Source organism: Oncorhynchus masou, chromosome 29, assembly GCF_036934945.1.
Source record: "Oncorhynchus masou masou isolate Uvic2021 chromosome 29, UVic_Omas_1.1, whole genome shotgun sequence".
Lineage (NCBI taxonomy): Eukaryota > Metazoa > Chordata > Actinopteri > Salmoniformes > Salmonidae > Oncorhynchus > Oncorhynchus masou.
In genome coordinates this window covers 20,693,783-20,711,363 of record NC_088240.1, presented here as the reverse complement: position 1 = coordinate 20,711,363, position 17,581 = coordinate 20,693,783, and the positions used below count along the sequence as shown (strand labels likewise).

At 45.3% G+C, this 17,581-nt stretch overlaps 1 protein-coding gene across 1 annotated transcript in view; it reads right to left on the bottom strand.

Annotated features, from left to right (window-relative positions):
* Positions 1 to 8: 8 nt before the first annotated feature.
* The window catches only part of rnf17 (ring finger protein 17), a 33,042-nt gene continuing 15,469 nt past the window's right edge, over positions 9 to 17,581 (bottom strand). Inside the window, 14 exon segments of the mRNA XM_064944738.1 lie at positions 9 to 89; positions 1,673 to 1,790; positions 2,167 to 2,353; positions 3,232 to 3,367; positions 3,522 to 3,645; positions 3,746 to 3,853; positions 8,046 to 8,099; positions 8,185 to 8,310; positions 8,498 to 8,578; positions 8,679 to 8,798; positions 8,905 to 9,068; positions 10,005 to 10,145; positions 10,148 to 10,308; positions 10,432 to 10,553. Coding sequence (XP_064800810.1) covers positions 1,695 to 1,790; positions 2,167 to 2,353; positions 3,232 to 3,367; positions 3,522 to 3,645; positions 3,746 to 3,853; positions 8,046 to 8,099; positions 8,185 to 8,310; positions 8,498 to 8,578; positions 8,679 to 8,798; positions 8,905 to 9,068; positions 10,005 to 10,145; positions 10,148 to 10,308; positions 10,432 to 10,553 — 1,620 coding nt within the window. The 3' untranslated portion in view covers positions 9 to 89; positions 1,673 to 1,694.

The window sequence follows — 17,581 nt, the reverse complement described above, 5'->3', positions numbered from 1 at the left end:
AGATTTGTATGTACTGTTTATTGAAGGCAGCATTCTTACAATGCAGAAGGAACAGGGAACTGAAGAACCCGTCCAATGTCACAGCAGATCTGGGGGGTCAAAGGAGAGAAAATGTTACTTGATAACGTATTCAGACTTCACGTCGCGCTCTCAAACAGATTTAACTTTCTTTGAACACCGGCGTGTTGTTACTGACCATACGATGCCGAGTGGCCTGGGGTCCTGTTATGTGCTTTGCAAAAAAACCTGTCACTGATATTCACTCACTTCTACAACACGTAATTAAATTCACACTGTTCGTTGTCTAATGGAAAAATGCATAGAATGGATGGCGGAAGATGTATACATGCATAATGTCCTGCATGTCATTGTGACAGCAAGGGGGAAACACACAGCTACCAACTTTAAAAGAACAGAATTTAAGGAGCACCAGGAAGATAATTTCTGATATAGTTTATGCCTATATGAATCCTACCTTGAAGGGGGTAGTGTATCCCAATATGCATGTGTGTGCTTACTGACTATCGCTAGGACATTAGCTACTTCCCACGCCATTGCTGGACAGTAGTGATGGGGGAGCGCAGAGTACTGTGTTGCCATTCATGCCCTCCCCATTGAGTATGTATGGTTATCAATACTAGTTATTTCTTGTGTAGGTAAGTACTATCCTACTTATAAATAAAATTATGGTAGGAATGAAATGGCCACGTTAGTTACCCGGCTTAACTTGTTGTGCAGCCCAATCAGCCAAGCAAAATTAGCTGATTTGCTTTCTATACACACACTCCTTTTGACACATCTCGCTCATACTCCGGTTGCCATATTGGGCTGTAGCGAAGCACATCTCATGAGTAGCAGACCCTTTACTTTCTTCCTGTGCCAATCAAAATTGCCTAGACCTAGTATCAAAGTTAGCTAGGTAACACGACGTTTATCACACCAATAATTAGCAACCCGGGATTAGTTAATTAAAAACAGCCGGTGACATGGTTTGCAAAATTATGCAGGAAGAAAAAAAGTAGCTTTGCTAATATGGGTCATATTTCTGGAACCAGTTGGGCTAGACACAGTGTTCTCTGCTATAAATCTGCAAGCATGCCTGTCGCAAAGCGGCGCTCCATTTTTCCTCTGCCGCACAGAGGCTGTGTGACAGCGAACTTGAAATTGCAAAGCCTACTTAGACTAGCCTGTGACCTTGGTTATACCAGGCAATGAAATTATACAATGTATCAACTTTGCTCATTTCTCCAATGTATCAAATGTACAGATGTAGCAACGGATGGCTCATCAGGGTCTGCATCCTCTCGCCTTCACAGCCAAATTATATTTTAAAAACTGAAGGAAGAATAGATACGCAGGAAGAGCGGACAGAGAGAAGCAGGTGAGTGAAGGCTGGTAGGGGATGCGGCTGGCTGATTATAGCTGCCACACATGAGATGCGCCTGAAAGTGAACATTTCTAGACTGGCGCAAGAGAGTAGTTGTTGCTTAATAAAAACAATTTATCAACAAAACTGACTTTATAAACAGCGGCAGCTGATTTCTTTTAGATCGGTAGGGCTGAAAAATGTGGTACTATCATATTGTACAACGTGATTCAAAAATGTTGGTATCATGACGTTTTGGTACCAGTATACCGTGCAACACGACTCCTGAATGAGAGCCAAACCCACCTTTGTCTCTTGCTGTAGTGTTTTAGTCAAAGTCAGCCAGTCCTTTCTCCACCAGAGGCAGGTAGACCAGAGCTCCATCCTCGTTATACAGGAACACAGACAGCTCTGGTTCAGTGGCCTGAGACAACCAGGAAACAGCATTATCATTAAAAACTACACTATAGCTTCATTATCACCATTATCATAAAAACTACACTATAGCTTCATTAACACCATTATCATGATTGGCAGAGATGACCAACAGCACCAAGGTTACCATCTCACAATGATCTAATTGGCTGAATGGTATTTGAACAGTATACTGTTTATAACCACAATACACACATGCAACAATTCTGCTGTTATCGTCCTTGTTGAGCAGAGACCACAGTAACGCTGAATGCCAAAAATCCACTATCATAACCATGACCACACTTAATGTGTTGTCATCGTCTGTCCAGCTTTTTATGACTGCCACTGATATGACGGGGATAACTAACGCAGATGTTGCTCACGGTAACGGATGCGGTGCAGCAGCTGTGCAGCAGGTCAATCATCTCCAGGGCAGCCTTCAGGCTCCACTCTGGCCGGTAGGACAGGCGCTCCTTCTCCAGGTTGTGGCGGGGTGGTCTGAAGCCCGCCACCCGCACCTTGATGGCCTTACAGGGAAACCGCAGGAGATGGGCTGGGATCTGACGCAGCCTGACGGGGAGAAAAAAAAAAGACTCCGGTAACCAGAGAGGAAAAGGCAAAGCGAGAGTTTTTTTTACTCTGCCCAAAATCTGTCCACAAAAATGAGACAGACATTTTTGTATGGAGGTCAAGGAGTGTGTCTAATTTGGTCAACACATTTTTTAAATTTGCGATGTGGGGCTTATTTGATCTAATAGAAGTTTTGTAATGGTTAGGTTGTAAACAAATACACTGATATAAATGGACGCACGTGGCATTCCGGCAACTTTGAAAAAAATATGACTTTTTGCCTGTTGTCATAGAGATAGAGGACTCTATAACCCATTTTAGCGTGGACATTGCCATTGAGGAGTTCCACCATTTTAAAGTAGTCAACAGGGTGGGGATTCCTATGAATTGGGAGCAATCAACCAATGAAGAATAAGAAAATTGACTACTTAAAATGGAGACAGCCTCAATGGCACTGCCCATGCTGTCAGACACTATAATGGCACAGATACAAAGATGAGTAGTCCATCTCAAAGGTTCCCAACCAGGGGTACAAGGACTCATAAGACCATAGGCTTACTGGTAAAATGCACATGAGAGTAAATCAGGGGTACTCAGGGCAGACCAAAATTCAGTTGGTGGTACAGTAACCGAAAAAGGTTTGGAACCACTGCTCTTGCTTTAAGGCCTGTTGTACGCATGCCCTCTCATTGGCTAGAATGGTCCCACCTGATCTCTCCTCCTTTCGCCTGCCTTCCATCTTTGAGGATGTGTATTTTCATTGTTAGAGTGGTCACTTGACTATCTTGTCAATATAATAGACTATCAATCTGCACGAAAATGGGATTTATTTATGCTCCAATCTCCAGTAGGATTCGGCCCACAGTGAGATGTCTTACTTGTGTGTGGGAAGGGTGTCGTCAGAGCCAAAGTCCACGTGTCTGACCAAGATCTTAACAGGGTTGAGGCCAGCGAAGCCCAGCAGCTTGGCCCGGTAGTACTTCCCATCACTGTATTCTGCCAGACACGGGGCCTCTGGAGAGATGGATACACAGGATCAACAAGTCAGAACTTTACCACCTAGCTCGTTATAAGTCCCTGTTACAAGACCCTACGGAAATGTTTTAGTAAAAGCATTAAGTGTGAAGTTTAGTACATGGAAAGAGCTTGTGATCGTGTTGTGGTTTACCAATGGCGAAGTCCGAGAGCATGGCCAGACGGTCAATCCTGTCATGGACTCTCTTCAGTGCTTCCTCCAGACTCTCCCCACCAGACTCCACACAACTACTGCCATCTAAGGGATACAGGAACACCTGCAACACACACGCAGTAGAAAAAAGTAGAAAGTGTTGCAAAAGGCATAACAAATCATTTCAGAATTGATATTACAGTTGGGTATGGAAGTGGTAGTACCTCGTTGGGGGTCCGGAGGTGTTTGATCCTGACCCGGAAGCGTTCGCCTTTCTCAGGCAGGTTTGGGTATGAGAACACCCTCGGTACTGGCTCTGGGTCCTCCAAACCCTGTACATTGAACCAGATGGGTTGGAGCGAGCGGTCGCATCTACACTTCGGTCCGCAGGTAGTATAACTTTTCATTACATTTCATTATAGTACAACGGTTTGATTTGTCTAATCTTAGCAATTTCTTCTTAGCTAGCTACATAGCCGTCTTTGTATCAAAGATAATTGCGTAATTATCGTATTTCGTCGTCTTAACGTAGTCTACACTGCTATCTGCCCAGCAGCTAGCTAACGTCCACCGATTACCAGCACTGTAGAAACTATTACACTCAACTGAACGACTTGATTAGTGTAGTGTTAGCTAGCTACATAGTTGTCTTTGCTGTCTTCGTATCCAAGATAATTGTGTAGTTTAGAGTGTGTAGACTTAGAGTGACTATCTTAATTTACCGAGGTTAGCTAGCCAGCTATCTGTTGTCCTTAACGTAGGAGATACTGCTAGCTAGCCAACAGCTAGCCAACGTCTACCGAATAGAACTTCAACAACCCGGTCAACATTCCGCTTCGCTCCACAGGTAGTATCACATTTTCATTTCACTTCATTACAGTACAACGGTTTGATTTGTTTGATCGTAGCTAGCTAGCTAGCTACATAGCCGTCTTTGTCTCAAAGACAATTGTGTAGTCTAGAGCGATTTTCTAGGTTAGCTAGCCAGCTATTGTCGTTCTTTTAACGTAACGTAACGTAATCAACACTGCTAGCTAGCCAGCTAGCCCCCGAATAGCAGCACTGTAGAAACTATTACACTCAACGGAACGACTTGATTAGTGTAGTGTCAACAACGCAGCCACTGCCAGCTAGCCTACAAAGTCAACAACGCAGCCACTGCCAGCTAGCCTACTCCAGCAGTACTGTATCATTTCAATCATTTTAGTCAATAAGAGTCTTGCTACGTAAGCTTAACTTTCTGAACATTCGAGACGTGTAGTCCACTTGTCATTCCAATCTCCTTTGCATTAGCGTAGCCTCTTCTGTAGCCTGTCAACTATGTGTCTATCTATCCCTGTTCTCTCCTCTCTGCACAGACCATACAAACGCTCCACACCGCGTGGCCGCGGCCACCCTAATCTGGTGGTCCCAGCGCGCACGACCCACGTCTCCGGTAGCCTCTGGAACTGCCGATCTGCGGCCAACAAGGCAGAGTTCATCTCAGCCTATGCCTCCCTCCAGTCCCTCGACTTCTTGGCACTGACGGAAACATGGATCACCACAGATAACACTGCTACTCCTACTGCTCTCTCTTCGTCCGCCCACGTGTTCTCGCACACCCCGAGAGCTTCTGGTCAGCGGGGTGGTGGCACCGGGATCCTCATCTCTCCCAAGTGGTCATTCTCTCTTTCTCCCCTTACCCATCTGTCTATCGCCTCCTTTGAATTCCATGCTGTCACAGTTACCAGCCCTTTCAAGCTTAACATCCTTATCATTTATCGCCCTCCAGGTTCCTCGGAGAGTTCATCAATGAGCTTGATGCCTTGATAAGCTCCTTTCCTGAGGACGGCTCACCTCTCACAGTCCTGGGCGACTTTAACCTCCCCACGTCTACCTTTGACTCATTCCTCTCTGCCTCCTTCTTTCCACTCCTCTCCTCTTTTGACCTCACCCTCTCACCTTCCCCCTACTCACAAGGCAGGCAATACGCTCGACCTCATCTTTACTAGATGCTGTTCTTCCACTAACCTCATTGCAACTCCCCTCCAAGTCTCCGACCACTACCTTGTATCCTTTTCCCTCTCGCTCTCATCCAACACTTCCCACACTGCCCCTACTCGGATGGTATCGCGCCGTCCCAACCTTCGCTCTCTCTCCCCCGCTACTCTCTCCTCTTCCATCCTATCATCTCTTCCCTCTGCTCAAACCTTCTCCAACCTATCTCCTGATTCTGCCTCCTCAACCCTCCTCTCTTCCCTTTCTGCATCCTTTGACTCTCTATGTCCCCTATCCTCCAGGCCGGCTCGGTCCTCCCCTCCCGCTCCGTGGCTCGACGACTCATTGCGAGCTCACAGAACAGGGCTCCGGGCAGCCGAGCGGAAATGGAGGAAAACTCGCCTCCCTGCGGACCTGGCATCCTTTCACTCCCTCCTCTCTACATTTTCCTCCTCTGCCTCTGCTGCTAAAGCCACTTTCTACCACTCTAAATTCCAAGCATCTGCCTCTAACCCTAGGAAGCTCTTTGCCACCTTCTCCTCCCTCCTGAATCCTCCCCCCCCTCTCTGCAGATGATTTCGTCAACCATTTTGAAAAGAAGGTCGACGACATCCGATCCTCGTTTGCTAAGTCAAACGACACCGCTGGTTCTGCTCACACTGCCCTACCCTGTGCTCTGACCTCTTTCTCCCCTCTCTCTCCAGATGAAATCTCGCTTCTTGTGACGGCCGGCCGCCCAACAACCTGCCCGCTTGACCCTATCCCCTCCTCTCTTCTCCAGACCATTTCCGGAGACCTTCTCCCTTACCTCACCTCGCTCATCAACTCATCCCTGACCGCTGGCTACGTCCCTTCCGTCTTCAAGAGAGCGAGAGTTGCACCCCTTCTGAAAAAACCTACACTCGATCCCTCCGATGTCAACAACTACAGACCAGTATCCCTTCTTTCTTTTCTCTCCAAAACTCTTGAACGTGCCGTCCTTGGCCAGCTCTCCCGCTATCTCTCTCAGAATGACCTTCTTGATCCAAATCAGTCAGGTTTCAAGACTAGTCATTCAACTGAGACTGCTCTTCTCTGTATCATGGAGGCGCTCCGCACTGCTAAAGCTAACTCTCTCTCCTCTGCTCTCATCCTTCTAGACCTATCGGCTGCCTTCGATACTGTGAACCATCAGATCCTCCTCTCCACCCTCTCCGAGTTGGGCATCTCCGGCGCGGCCCACGCTTGGATTGCGTCCTACCTGACAGGTTGCTCCTACCAGGTGGCGTGGCGAGAATCTGTCTCCTCACCACGCGCTCTCACCACTGGTGTCCCCCAGGGCTCTGTTCTAGGCCCTCTCCTATTCTCGCTATACACCAAGTCACTTGGCTTTGTCATAACCTCACATGGTCTCTCCTATCATTGCTATGCAGACGACACACAATTAATCTTCTCCTTTCCCCCTTCTGATGACCAGGTGGCGAATCGCATCTCTGCATGTCTGGCAGACATATCAGTGTGGATGACGGATCACCACCTCAAGCTGAACCTCGGCAAGACGGAGCTGCTCTTCCTCCCGGGGAAGGACTGCCCGTTCCATGATCTCGCCATCACGGTTGACAACTCCATTGTGTCCTCCTCCCAGAGCGCTAAGAACCTTGGCGTGATCCTGGACAACACCCTGTCGTTCTCAACTAACATCAAGGCGGTGGCCCGTTCCTGTAGGTTCATGCTCTACAACATCCGCAGAGTACGACCCTGCCTCACACAGGAAGCGGTGCAGGTCCTAATCCAGGCACTTGTCATCTCCCGTCTGGATTACTGCAACTCGCTGTTGGCTGGGCTCCCTGCCTGTGCCATTAAACCCCTACAACTCATCCAGAACGCCGCAGCCCGTCTGGTGTTCAACCTTCCCAAGTTCTCTCACGTCACCCCGCTCCTCCGCTCTCTCCACTGGCTTCCAGTTGAAGCTCGCATCCGCTACAAGACCATGGTGCTTGCCTACGGAGCTGTGAGGGGAACGGCACCGCAGTACCTCCAGGCTCTGATCAGGCCCTACACCCAAACAAGGGCACTGCGTTCATCCACCTCTGGCCTGCTCGCCTCCCTACCACTGAGGAAGTACAGTTCCCGCTCAGCCCAGTCAAAACTGTTCGCTGCTCTGGCCCCCCAATGGTGGAACAAACTCCCTCACGACGCCAGGACAGCGGAGTCAATCACCACCTTCCGGAGACACCTGAAACCCCACCTCTTTAAGGAATACCTAGGATAGGATAAAGTAATCCTTCTCACCCCCCCCCCTTAAATGATTTAGATGCACTATTGTAAAGTGGCTGTTCCACTGGATGTCATAAGGTGAATTCACCAATTTGTAAGTCGCTCTGGATAAGAGCGTCTGCCAAATGACTTAAATGTATAAGACAGGAAAACACAGCAGAGCAGTGGGGATAACTGACATTATCACACTCGATAAATAAACAAATGTAATTGGCAAGTTATATCGCAGTGTGCATACTAGCAATTTCAAACAACATCTTATATACAGATGGCACTGAATAACCAACATACCTCTGTGTCAATGTCCCAGTCATCTAGATCTAGGTGAGATGACACCACCAGCTCCTGAGGAAAATCACAGATTTAGACAATTGTGTTTTTTAAATGGGGGGGGTTGAAACAAGGGTAATACCCACTCCCACCTCCCTACCTCCTGCGTGGATGCAATAGCCTGGTCTACAGAGGCGTGTTGGTGGTGAACCATGATTCTGCTTAGAGTCATGCCATCCAGAGAAATCTGTACTGTCAGACAGCCCAGAGGATCCTCAGGCAGTTCCTAACACACACAGTCATGTTTTTTGTTACATTTCATCATACATCAGGCTAGTGAGTCCATGCACAACTGATACAGGGCCTTGCCTGCAGCTTATAGTGAGACACCCACACTTACTCAAACTGAGAGGATCACCTCATATCCCCCAAGCACGAACATACCATCTTTGTGTGTGTAGTGTCCACCTCACCATAATCTGCATGTCCACACAGCGGTTTAGCAGAAGCTCTTTCAGCAGAGCCACAGCATCCCACTGCCACGTCCTGCCCACCTGAACAGAGAGAGGGGAGGGGGGAGCAACTGTAAATAAAGGAGAGGAAGCTACTGCGATGGAACACAAACAACCACGATTCTGAATCTAGTCCACTCACAGGGATGACTCCGTGCAGCTGGCAGGGCATACAGAGCTGGGGAATATCCTCACACAACACTGTGGGGTAGACGTGACACACTGGGATGTTCTCCACTAGACCCTGGTCCACGTAGCGCACCTGGAACACACACAGGTTGGGGTCTTGTAAATTTTGTATAGACATCATTTGTATAAAATTGTTCAAAATCCCAGTATTTATTTGTTCACAAAAAACGTGTCTGTACCTTAACGTGACCTCCAATGACCTCCAGCACCTCACCTCTGTACCAGAGCATGTCAGAGCCCATGACAGCACAACCCAGGACACTCTTCCAGGTGTAGGGCTTCAGCCTGGGAAGGGTCTTTATGTGCTGCTGTAGACGCTCCCGCAGCTGCTCAAACTGACGCCCTGACAAATACACAGTAGTTACGCATGTACACTGAGTGTACAAAACATTACGAACACCTTCCTGATATTGAGTGTGTCACCTAGGGCTGTTATGATGACCACTGAATTATTTTTCTTAGATGCATGCCAGCAAAGCACAACACAATACAAGTGGCTCCCATTTTGGCTGTAGTGTTTGTTGCGTGTTCCGGTGAGGGCGTGCACTTAGCTATTTATCTCCGGTAATGTTCACCGGGATTCTCAGTCTTACATTTGATCGTTTATTTACATATTAGGGTACCTGAGGATTGATTAGGAACGTTGTTTGATATGTTTGGAAGAGTTTATTGTTAACTTACGGGATTCATTTGTATGCATTTTAAACGAGGGAAACCGGTGGATTACTGAGTCAAACGCGCCAATGAAACTTACGTTTTTGGGATATAAAGAAGGACTTTATCGAACAAAAGGAACATTTGTTATGTAGCTGGGTCCCTTGTGATTGCAACCAGGTGAAGATCTTCAAAGGTAAGTGATTTATTTTATCGCTATTTCTGACTTTCGTGACGCCTCTGCTTGGTTGGAAAATGTATGTAATGCTTTAGTGTGCGGGGCGCTGTCCTCCGACAATCGCATGGTGTACTTTCGCGGTAAAGCCTTTTTGAAATCTTACAAAGCGGCTGGATTAACAAGTTAAGCTTTTAAATGATGTATGACACTTGTATTTTCATGAATGTTTAATATAACGATTTCTGTAATTTGAATTTGGCGCTCTGCAATTTCACCGGATGTTGTCAATGATCCGTAAGAAGTTAACCTGTCTCCTCCCTTTCATCTACACTGATTGAAGTGGATTTCACAAGTGACATCAATAAGGGGATAGCTTCCACCTGGTCAGTCTATGTCATGGAAAGTCTGTGTCAAATTGTGTATAACTCAGTGTATGAAGGAGAGTACCTGCGTGGTGCGTCATGGCGTAGATGAGGCCATCCTCTCCGATGGCAGAGATGGTCATCAGAGTGCGTCCACAGTGGGGCAGCTCAGGGGGGCAGTAGGCCTGTGTCTTCACCTTCTCTGGGGAGGGGTTAGTACGGGGGCCGGTTTGGGCGGCATAGGGGCAGTGGAGACGGGTCGGGGAGAGACTGACCAGTCAGAGGAGGGGGTGGGGGGCTGATTTTCTGTGTTAGGTGTCCTGTTTTGAAGGCCCTTGAACTTGGAGTCAGAGTCTGATAACTCCTCTAGTTTAGGCATGGGGGACGCTCTGTAGCACAGAACATAGGGTCAAAGAGGGCAGATACGTAGAGCCAGCAGAAAGACATGGGTCCTAGGAAACACATTATACTCAACTGTGAAACATATATCCACACACAGTTCTGTTACTCACTGTGGCTTCCTCTCTTTCAGAGCGAGGCCCTCACTAACCAGGAAGTCTGCGATGCTGACGTCTTGCCCGGCCCGGTTGGAGCAGTACAGAGAGACCGGCACCGGACGCTGCTCTGTGTTCTCCTGCAGAGAAGAGGAAAAGGCTGGTATAAAGAGAGATTCAAGTAAAACCATGGATGGTCTCCACTGAGCTGGTGAAGAACAAAGTATCACAGTATTCAGATGATCTACTATTATATATCACAAATCCTGTCTATAACATACTGCCTATTTTAAACACATTTGGATCACTCTCAGGTTACAAATTGAACATTCAGAAAAGTGAATGTTTTCAGATCAACCCCGCTGCCAAGCAAATTCACCCTGGAGCCCTGCCTTTCCATCTGTCGCCCTCTGGTTTTTACTATTTAGGTTTGAATATAACACCTTTGGCTACCCTCCATAAAACTAACTTCACAAGTCCAGTCAGTCGAGTTAAAACAGACTTACAACGCTGGGATAGTCGGCCTCTGTCCTTAGCTAGCAGATCCAATCTGTTAAAATTAACATTTTACCTCGGTTTCTATACCTTTTTCCAATGTCTTCTGATCTTTCTGCCAAAATCATTTTTTACCAAGTTGGATAGGCTCAGTCATTTTATCTGGGCTGGCAAATTACCTAAGACATGTAGAACAATACTTCAAAGGAGACAAGATGGAGGATTGGCACATCCAAATTTACTGCTTTACTATTGGAAAGCCAATATTCAAAAGATTGTGGTCTGGTTGTAATGCTCCAAGTAACAACTGGTGCTCATTAGAAGCACACACCTGCCAATCATCCTCCCTTTCTGCTCTTACTTGTGTCCCACTGTCCTTCAAAGTACACTGGAAACCCCAATGCGCTCTCTACTTTGAGGATCTGGAGACAATTTTGTCAACATTTTAGACTTTTTGCCCCTTCTCCTCTAAGCCCCATTTGTAACAAGCACTTATTTTAACCATCCAAACTCAACCAGGCTTTTGTTTTGCGGCAACAGGGAGGTTTGGTATGTTTCAAAGATGTATTTTTATATGGGAAGTTAGCCAATTTTAATGATCGTGTAGCTAATCTTTTTCCCTATTTTCAAGTCTAACTTTGTTCGCTCTAATTTTCAGATGACATGTGGGAGGACTCCCTTCTTAGGGTTAACTCCATATCATGTGCTCGGGTAAGTCTAATTCAGTTCAAGGTCTTGCACAGAATTCACTACACCAAAGAGTAAATTCCTCCCAGACACATGAATGATGTTCAAATCACTCCGACCTGCAGCCTTATCCTCTAATAGCTATATTTGGAGTTACATCTTTGTTGCCTAGTCTCACTAAAAGTAAAGAAGGCATTGTAGTGTTTGCTTCCCTTATAGCACGCAGGGAGATCTTGCTTAATTGGAAATCCTCCAAACCTCACACAGTATTAGCCTGGTTAAAAGATCTGTTTTCGACAATTAGAAAGGTTGTTCTGGCAGCCTTTAATTTCCTTTTTTGAACAATTGCCTTCTATTGATCAGGAGTAAGAATGTTGGCCAACAGGGGATATGAGTTTGTGGGAGAGAATGGAGGGTATCTAGTGATATTTTTTATTTATATATAATTTCCAATTGATGTATTAATGTATTTTTGTATGTATGCTGCTTTTGTTGTTAAGGGGAGGGAGGTGTTTCAATAAGTATAGGGGGATAAAAGGATGCATCTGTTCAATTTGTGTTTATTGGTCCAATAAAATTATATATATATATATATATATATATATATAGTACCAGTCAAAAGTTTGGACACACCTACTCATTCAGGGTTTTTTATTTGTACTATTTTTTACGTTGTAGAATAATAGTGAAGACATAATTTCAGATTCTTCAAAGTAGCCACCCTTTGCACACTCTTGCATTCTCTCAACCAGCTTCATGATGTAGTCACCTGAAATGCATTTCAATTAACAGGTGTGCCTTGTTAAAAGTACATTTGTGGAATGTATTTCCATCTTAATGCATTTGAGCCAATTAGTTGTGTTGTGACAAGGTAGGGCTGGTATACAGAAGATACCAAATAGGGCTAAAAGACCAAGTCCATATTATGACAAGAAGAACTGAAATAAGCAAAGAGAAACCAGTCTATCATCACTTTAAGACATGAAGGTCAGCCAATGTGGAGAATTTCAAGAACTTTGAAAGTTAAGTGCAGTTGCAAAAACCCTCAAGCATTATGATGAAACTGGCTCTCATGAGGACCTCCACAGGAACGGAAGACCCAGAGGATAACTGCTGCAGAGGATAACTTCATTAGAGTTACCAGCCTAAGAAATTGCAGCCCAAATAAATGCTTAACAGAGTTCACGTAACAGACATATCTCAACATCAACTGTTCAGAGGAGACTGCATGAATCAGGCCTTCATGTTCGAATTGCTGCAAAGAAACCAATTCTAAAAGGACACCAATAAGAGGAAGAGACTTGCTTGGGCCAAGAAACACAAGCAATGGACATTAAGACTGGAGGAAATCTTGTCCAAATTTGCGATTTTTGGTTCCAACCGCCATGTCTTTGTGAGACACAGAGTAGGTGAACGGATGACCTCCGCATGTGTGGTTCCCACCGTGAAGCATGGACGAAGAGGTGTGATGGGGCTTTGCTGGTGACACGGTCTGTGATTTATTTAGAATTCAAGGCATGGCTACCACAGCATTCTGCAGCGATACACCATCCCAATTGGTTTACGCTTTGTGGGACTATCATTTGTTTTTCAACAGGACAATGACCCAAAACACCTCCAGGATGTGTAATGGCTATCGGAGCAAGAAGGAGAGTGATGGAGTGCTGCATCAGATGACCTGGCCTCCACAATCACTCGACATCAACCAAATTGAAATGGTTTGGGATGAGTTGATCCGCAGAGTGAAGGAAAAGCAGCCCAAAAATGCTCAGCATATGTGGGAACTCCTTCAAGACTGTGGGAAAAGCACCCCAGGTGAAGCTGGTTGAAAGATCGCCAAGTGTGTGAAAAGCTGTCATCAAGGAAAAGGGTGACTACTTTGAAGAATCTACCATATCTACAACCTGTCTAGGACTGTTTAACCCCGTTCCGCTAGCGGAACCCCTTGCCAACAGCCAATGAAATTGCAAGGCGTCAAATACAAATCAACAGAAATCTCATAAATCAAATTTATCAAACATACAAGTATTAGGCACCATTTTAAAAGATACAATTCTCATTAATCCAGCCACAGTGTCTGATTTCAAAAATGCTTTACAGCGAAAGCTCCACAAATTATTTTGTTAGGTCACCACCAAGCCACAGAAAAACCCAGCCATTTTTCCAGCCAGAGAGGAGTCACAAAAAGCACAAATAGAGATAAAATTAATCACTAACCTTTGATGATCTTCATCAGATGACACTCATAGGACTTCATGTTACACAATACATGTGTTTTGTTCGATAAAGTGCATATTTATATATTTTTTAAAATCTCATTTTACATTGGCGCGTTACGTTCAGTAGTTCTAAAACATGCAATGATTGTGCAGAGCCACATGAATTCACAGAAATACTCATTATAAATGTTGATGAAAATTCAAGTGTTATGCATGGATCTTTAGATACACTTCTCCTTAACCTCTTACACTTATGGTGGCGCTATTTCATTTTTGGAAGAAAAACGTTCCCGTTTTAAACAAGATATTTTGTCACAAAAAGATGCTCGACTATGCATATAATTGCTACTGTTCGAAAGAAAACACTCTGACGTGTCCAGAAATACAAATATCTTCTCTGTGCGTGCCCTTTAACGTGAGCTTCAGGCAAAACCAAGATGACTTGGCATCCAGGAAATGACAAGGATTTTTGAGGCTCTGTCTTTCATGATCTCCTTATATGGCTGTGAACGCAAGAGGAATGAGTCTGCCCTTTCTGTCGTTTCCCCAAGGTGTCTGCAGCATTGTGACGTATTTGTAGGCAGATCGTTGGAAGATTGACCATAAGAGACCACATTTACCACGTGTCCGCCCGGTGTCCTGCGCCGAAATTGGTGCGCAAAAGTCACCTGCCAGTATTTTTCCATGGGGCAGAGAGAGAGAAGCAAGCTTCCAAGAACTGCATGTCAATGAAGAGATATGTGAAAAAACACCTTGAGGATTGATTCCAAACAACGTTTGCCATGTTTCGGTCGATATTATGTAGTTAATCCGGAAAAAGTTTCACGTTGTAGGTGACTGCATTTTCGGTTCGTTTCGGTAGCCAGGCGCAATGTAGAAAACGGAACGATTTCTCCTACACACAGACGCTTTCAGGAAACACTGCGCATTTGGTATGTGGCTGGGAGTCTCCTCATTGAAAACATCAGAAGCTCTTCAAAGGTAAATGATTTTATTTATTTGGTTATCTGGCTTTTGTGAAAATGTTGCGTGCTACATGCTACACAAAATGCTATGCTAGCTTTGCATACTCTTACACAAATTAGTCAATTTCTATGGTTCAAAAGCATATTTTGAAAATCTGAGATGACAGTGTTGTTAAGAAAAGGCTAAGCTTGAGAGCAAACGCATTATTTTAATTTTATTTGCGATTTTCAGAAATCGTTAACGTTGCGTTATGCTAATGAGCCCGAGGCTTAGTCACAATCCCGGATCCGGGATGGGGAGTTTCAAGAGGTGTTATGGCTGTATCCCTTTGTTCTCAATTCCCGCCTGAAGACATACCCTAATCTAACTGCCTGTAGCTCAGCCCCAGAGGCAAGGATATGCATATTCTTGGTATCATTTGAATGGAAACATTCTGAAGTTTGTGGAAATGCTAATTGAATGTAGGAGAATATAACACAGTAGATATGGTGGAAGAAAAGAGCATACGTTTTCTGTTTTTTTATTGTTGTAGCATCATCTTTCACATGTACTAGAATAGCCACACAGTCAGATAGGATGCTGGTGATAATTTTGATGGATAACACAAGAGGGCAACGGTAGGTGTGCAAAGTTTCAGACTGATAACTTCAGGAATGGGTGAGCTACATGACATTTAGCATGAAGTCACCCAGGTGTCCCACACAAGTTGCCCAAATGTACCCAAGTGGCCGAATTGATGAAATGACCTATAACTATATACAACAGTGCAAATAACTATATACAACATATCAAAAAGCAATTCTAACACACAAAAAAATATCTAAAAATCTTTAAAAAATATTAGAAACAAAAAACAGGGGTAGACGGTTAGGAAGCCCTCTACACAATCTTTTGCTGCCTGTGCCATGTCCCATTGCAGTCTCTTTCTGTTGTAAAGCAGAGGCAAACTGAACAACTGGTGCAGGTGATGGGGGATTTCATGTGACAAAGAACACAACAACTCCTCCATGCTTTACCCTTTTGGCCCTGAGGCACAGTCATGCCTGCAGTAATGAACTGTGGCATATGAACACCACTGGAGCTGGCAGAGGTAGAGGCGGCAGAATATGATGCAGTGGACTTGCTGTAGCCAGCAAGCTCCTGGATGAGCAGCTCCCTGAAGGCTAGCTGTGAGATGGGGGGCTGTCCACAGCTCTTGGCCATTTCCTTCTGGAGGATGAAGGAATTCACCACAACAATGTCAATGAAATGGTAAAACAATGTCTTGTACCATTTCTTTGTCTTATGTAGAACATTGTAGTACCCTATAAGTGCGTCTGACAGGTCCACACCGCCGATGCTCTTGTTGTAGTCCTTGATGACTGCAGGAATGGGGACATTTTTGGTGGTCCATGCCCAGTAGCGTCCTTCACACGCCTGACGACGTGATCGCCACTGAAGGACTTGTGGATAGTGGAGCACATCACCACCTCTCTGGTGTCCATCCACTTCACAAACAGCAGGCCGTCTTCACGGATCCATCGCATGGTCCCCCGCTCAGCCCGCTTAGGCATGTCATTTACCTTGGTCTTCGGAAAGCCCACTCTGTTGTTCCGAATGGTGCCACATGCCCACACCTCCAGCTTTCTCAGGTCTGCAAACAGGGTAGGGCTTGTGTAGAAGTTGTCCACAAAGAGTTTGTAGCCCTTCCCCAACAGTTGAAAAACCAATAACTCCATTACAGAGTCATAACTAAGTCCTTTACCAGTTGCACACGTGTTCTTCCCCTCATAGACAAAAAAATTGCATGTGTATGCACACACAGAATCAGCCAAAACAAACAGCTTGTAACCCCACTTAGTTGGTTTGTTACGCATGTATTGTTTTAGGCCAATTCTGGTCTTTGAGGCTACCATCTTCTCATCTATGGACAAGTTCTGGGCGGGCTGAAAATGTATCTTGCAGGCCTCAACCAAGCTGGGGTAGAGAGGTTTGACTTTGCAGAGCCTGTCAAACCTTGCGGTGCCTCTCCTCCTGTCATTCTCCTCATCAACTTCTGGGTCACTGATGTGAAGCGCCCGTGAGATATTTAAAAACCTTGTAGAGGACATGACAGTTGGGGGGGGGCAGGTGATAGAGTGGGGATGTTTTCCAGTAATCCTTTAGGGTTTTTAACTTCACCAGCCCCATGTAAATTACCAGTGAAAAGTAGCAGAAAAGGTCTGACATGGAAATGGGCTTCCATGCCTCTTTCTTTCCTGCTTGCTTCCTAGCCCCATACTTGTTAGTATTACACGCCGGGGAATCAACAACTGCCGGGGTGAAAAACAATTGAAAAAGTTGCATGGGGCTGTATTTTGATGTCATGTCGAGCTGAGGTCCTGGTGGCCTTTTTGGTCAGAATTTTGGAGGACGTGGCTCCACATCCTTCTCCAGCACATTGCCCCTCTACCTCTCTGCCAGCAGGTTCCACACTTCCCTTCCTCCGCTTGTTTGTTTTGTTCGATAATGTCCATAATTTATGTCCAAATAGCTTCTTTTGTCAGGGCGTTTGGTAAACAAATCAGGTCCAGTCAGACGAAAAGTTCAAAAAGTTATATTACAGGTCGAAGAAACTTGTCAAACTAAGTATAGAATTAATCTTTAGGATGATTTTATCATAAATGTTCCAACCAGAGAATTCCATTGTCTGTAGAAAAGCAATGGAACACAGGTCGCTCTCATGTGAAATGCGCGTGGCTCTCTGCCAGACCACTGACTCAAAGAGCTCTCATCCGGTCCCACTTCACAGTAGAAGCCTGGAACTACGTTCTCAAGACGGT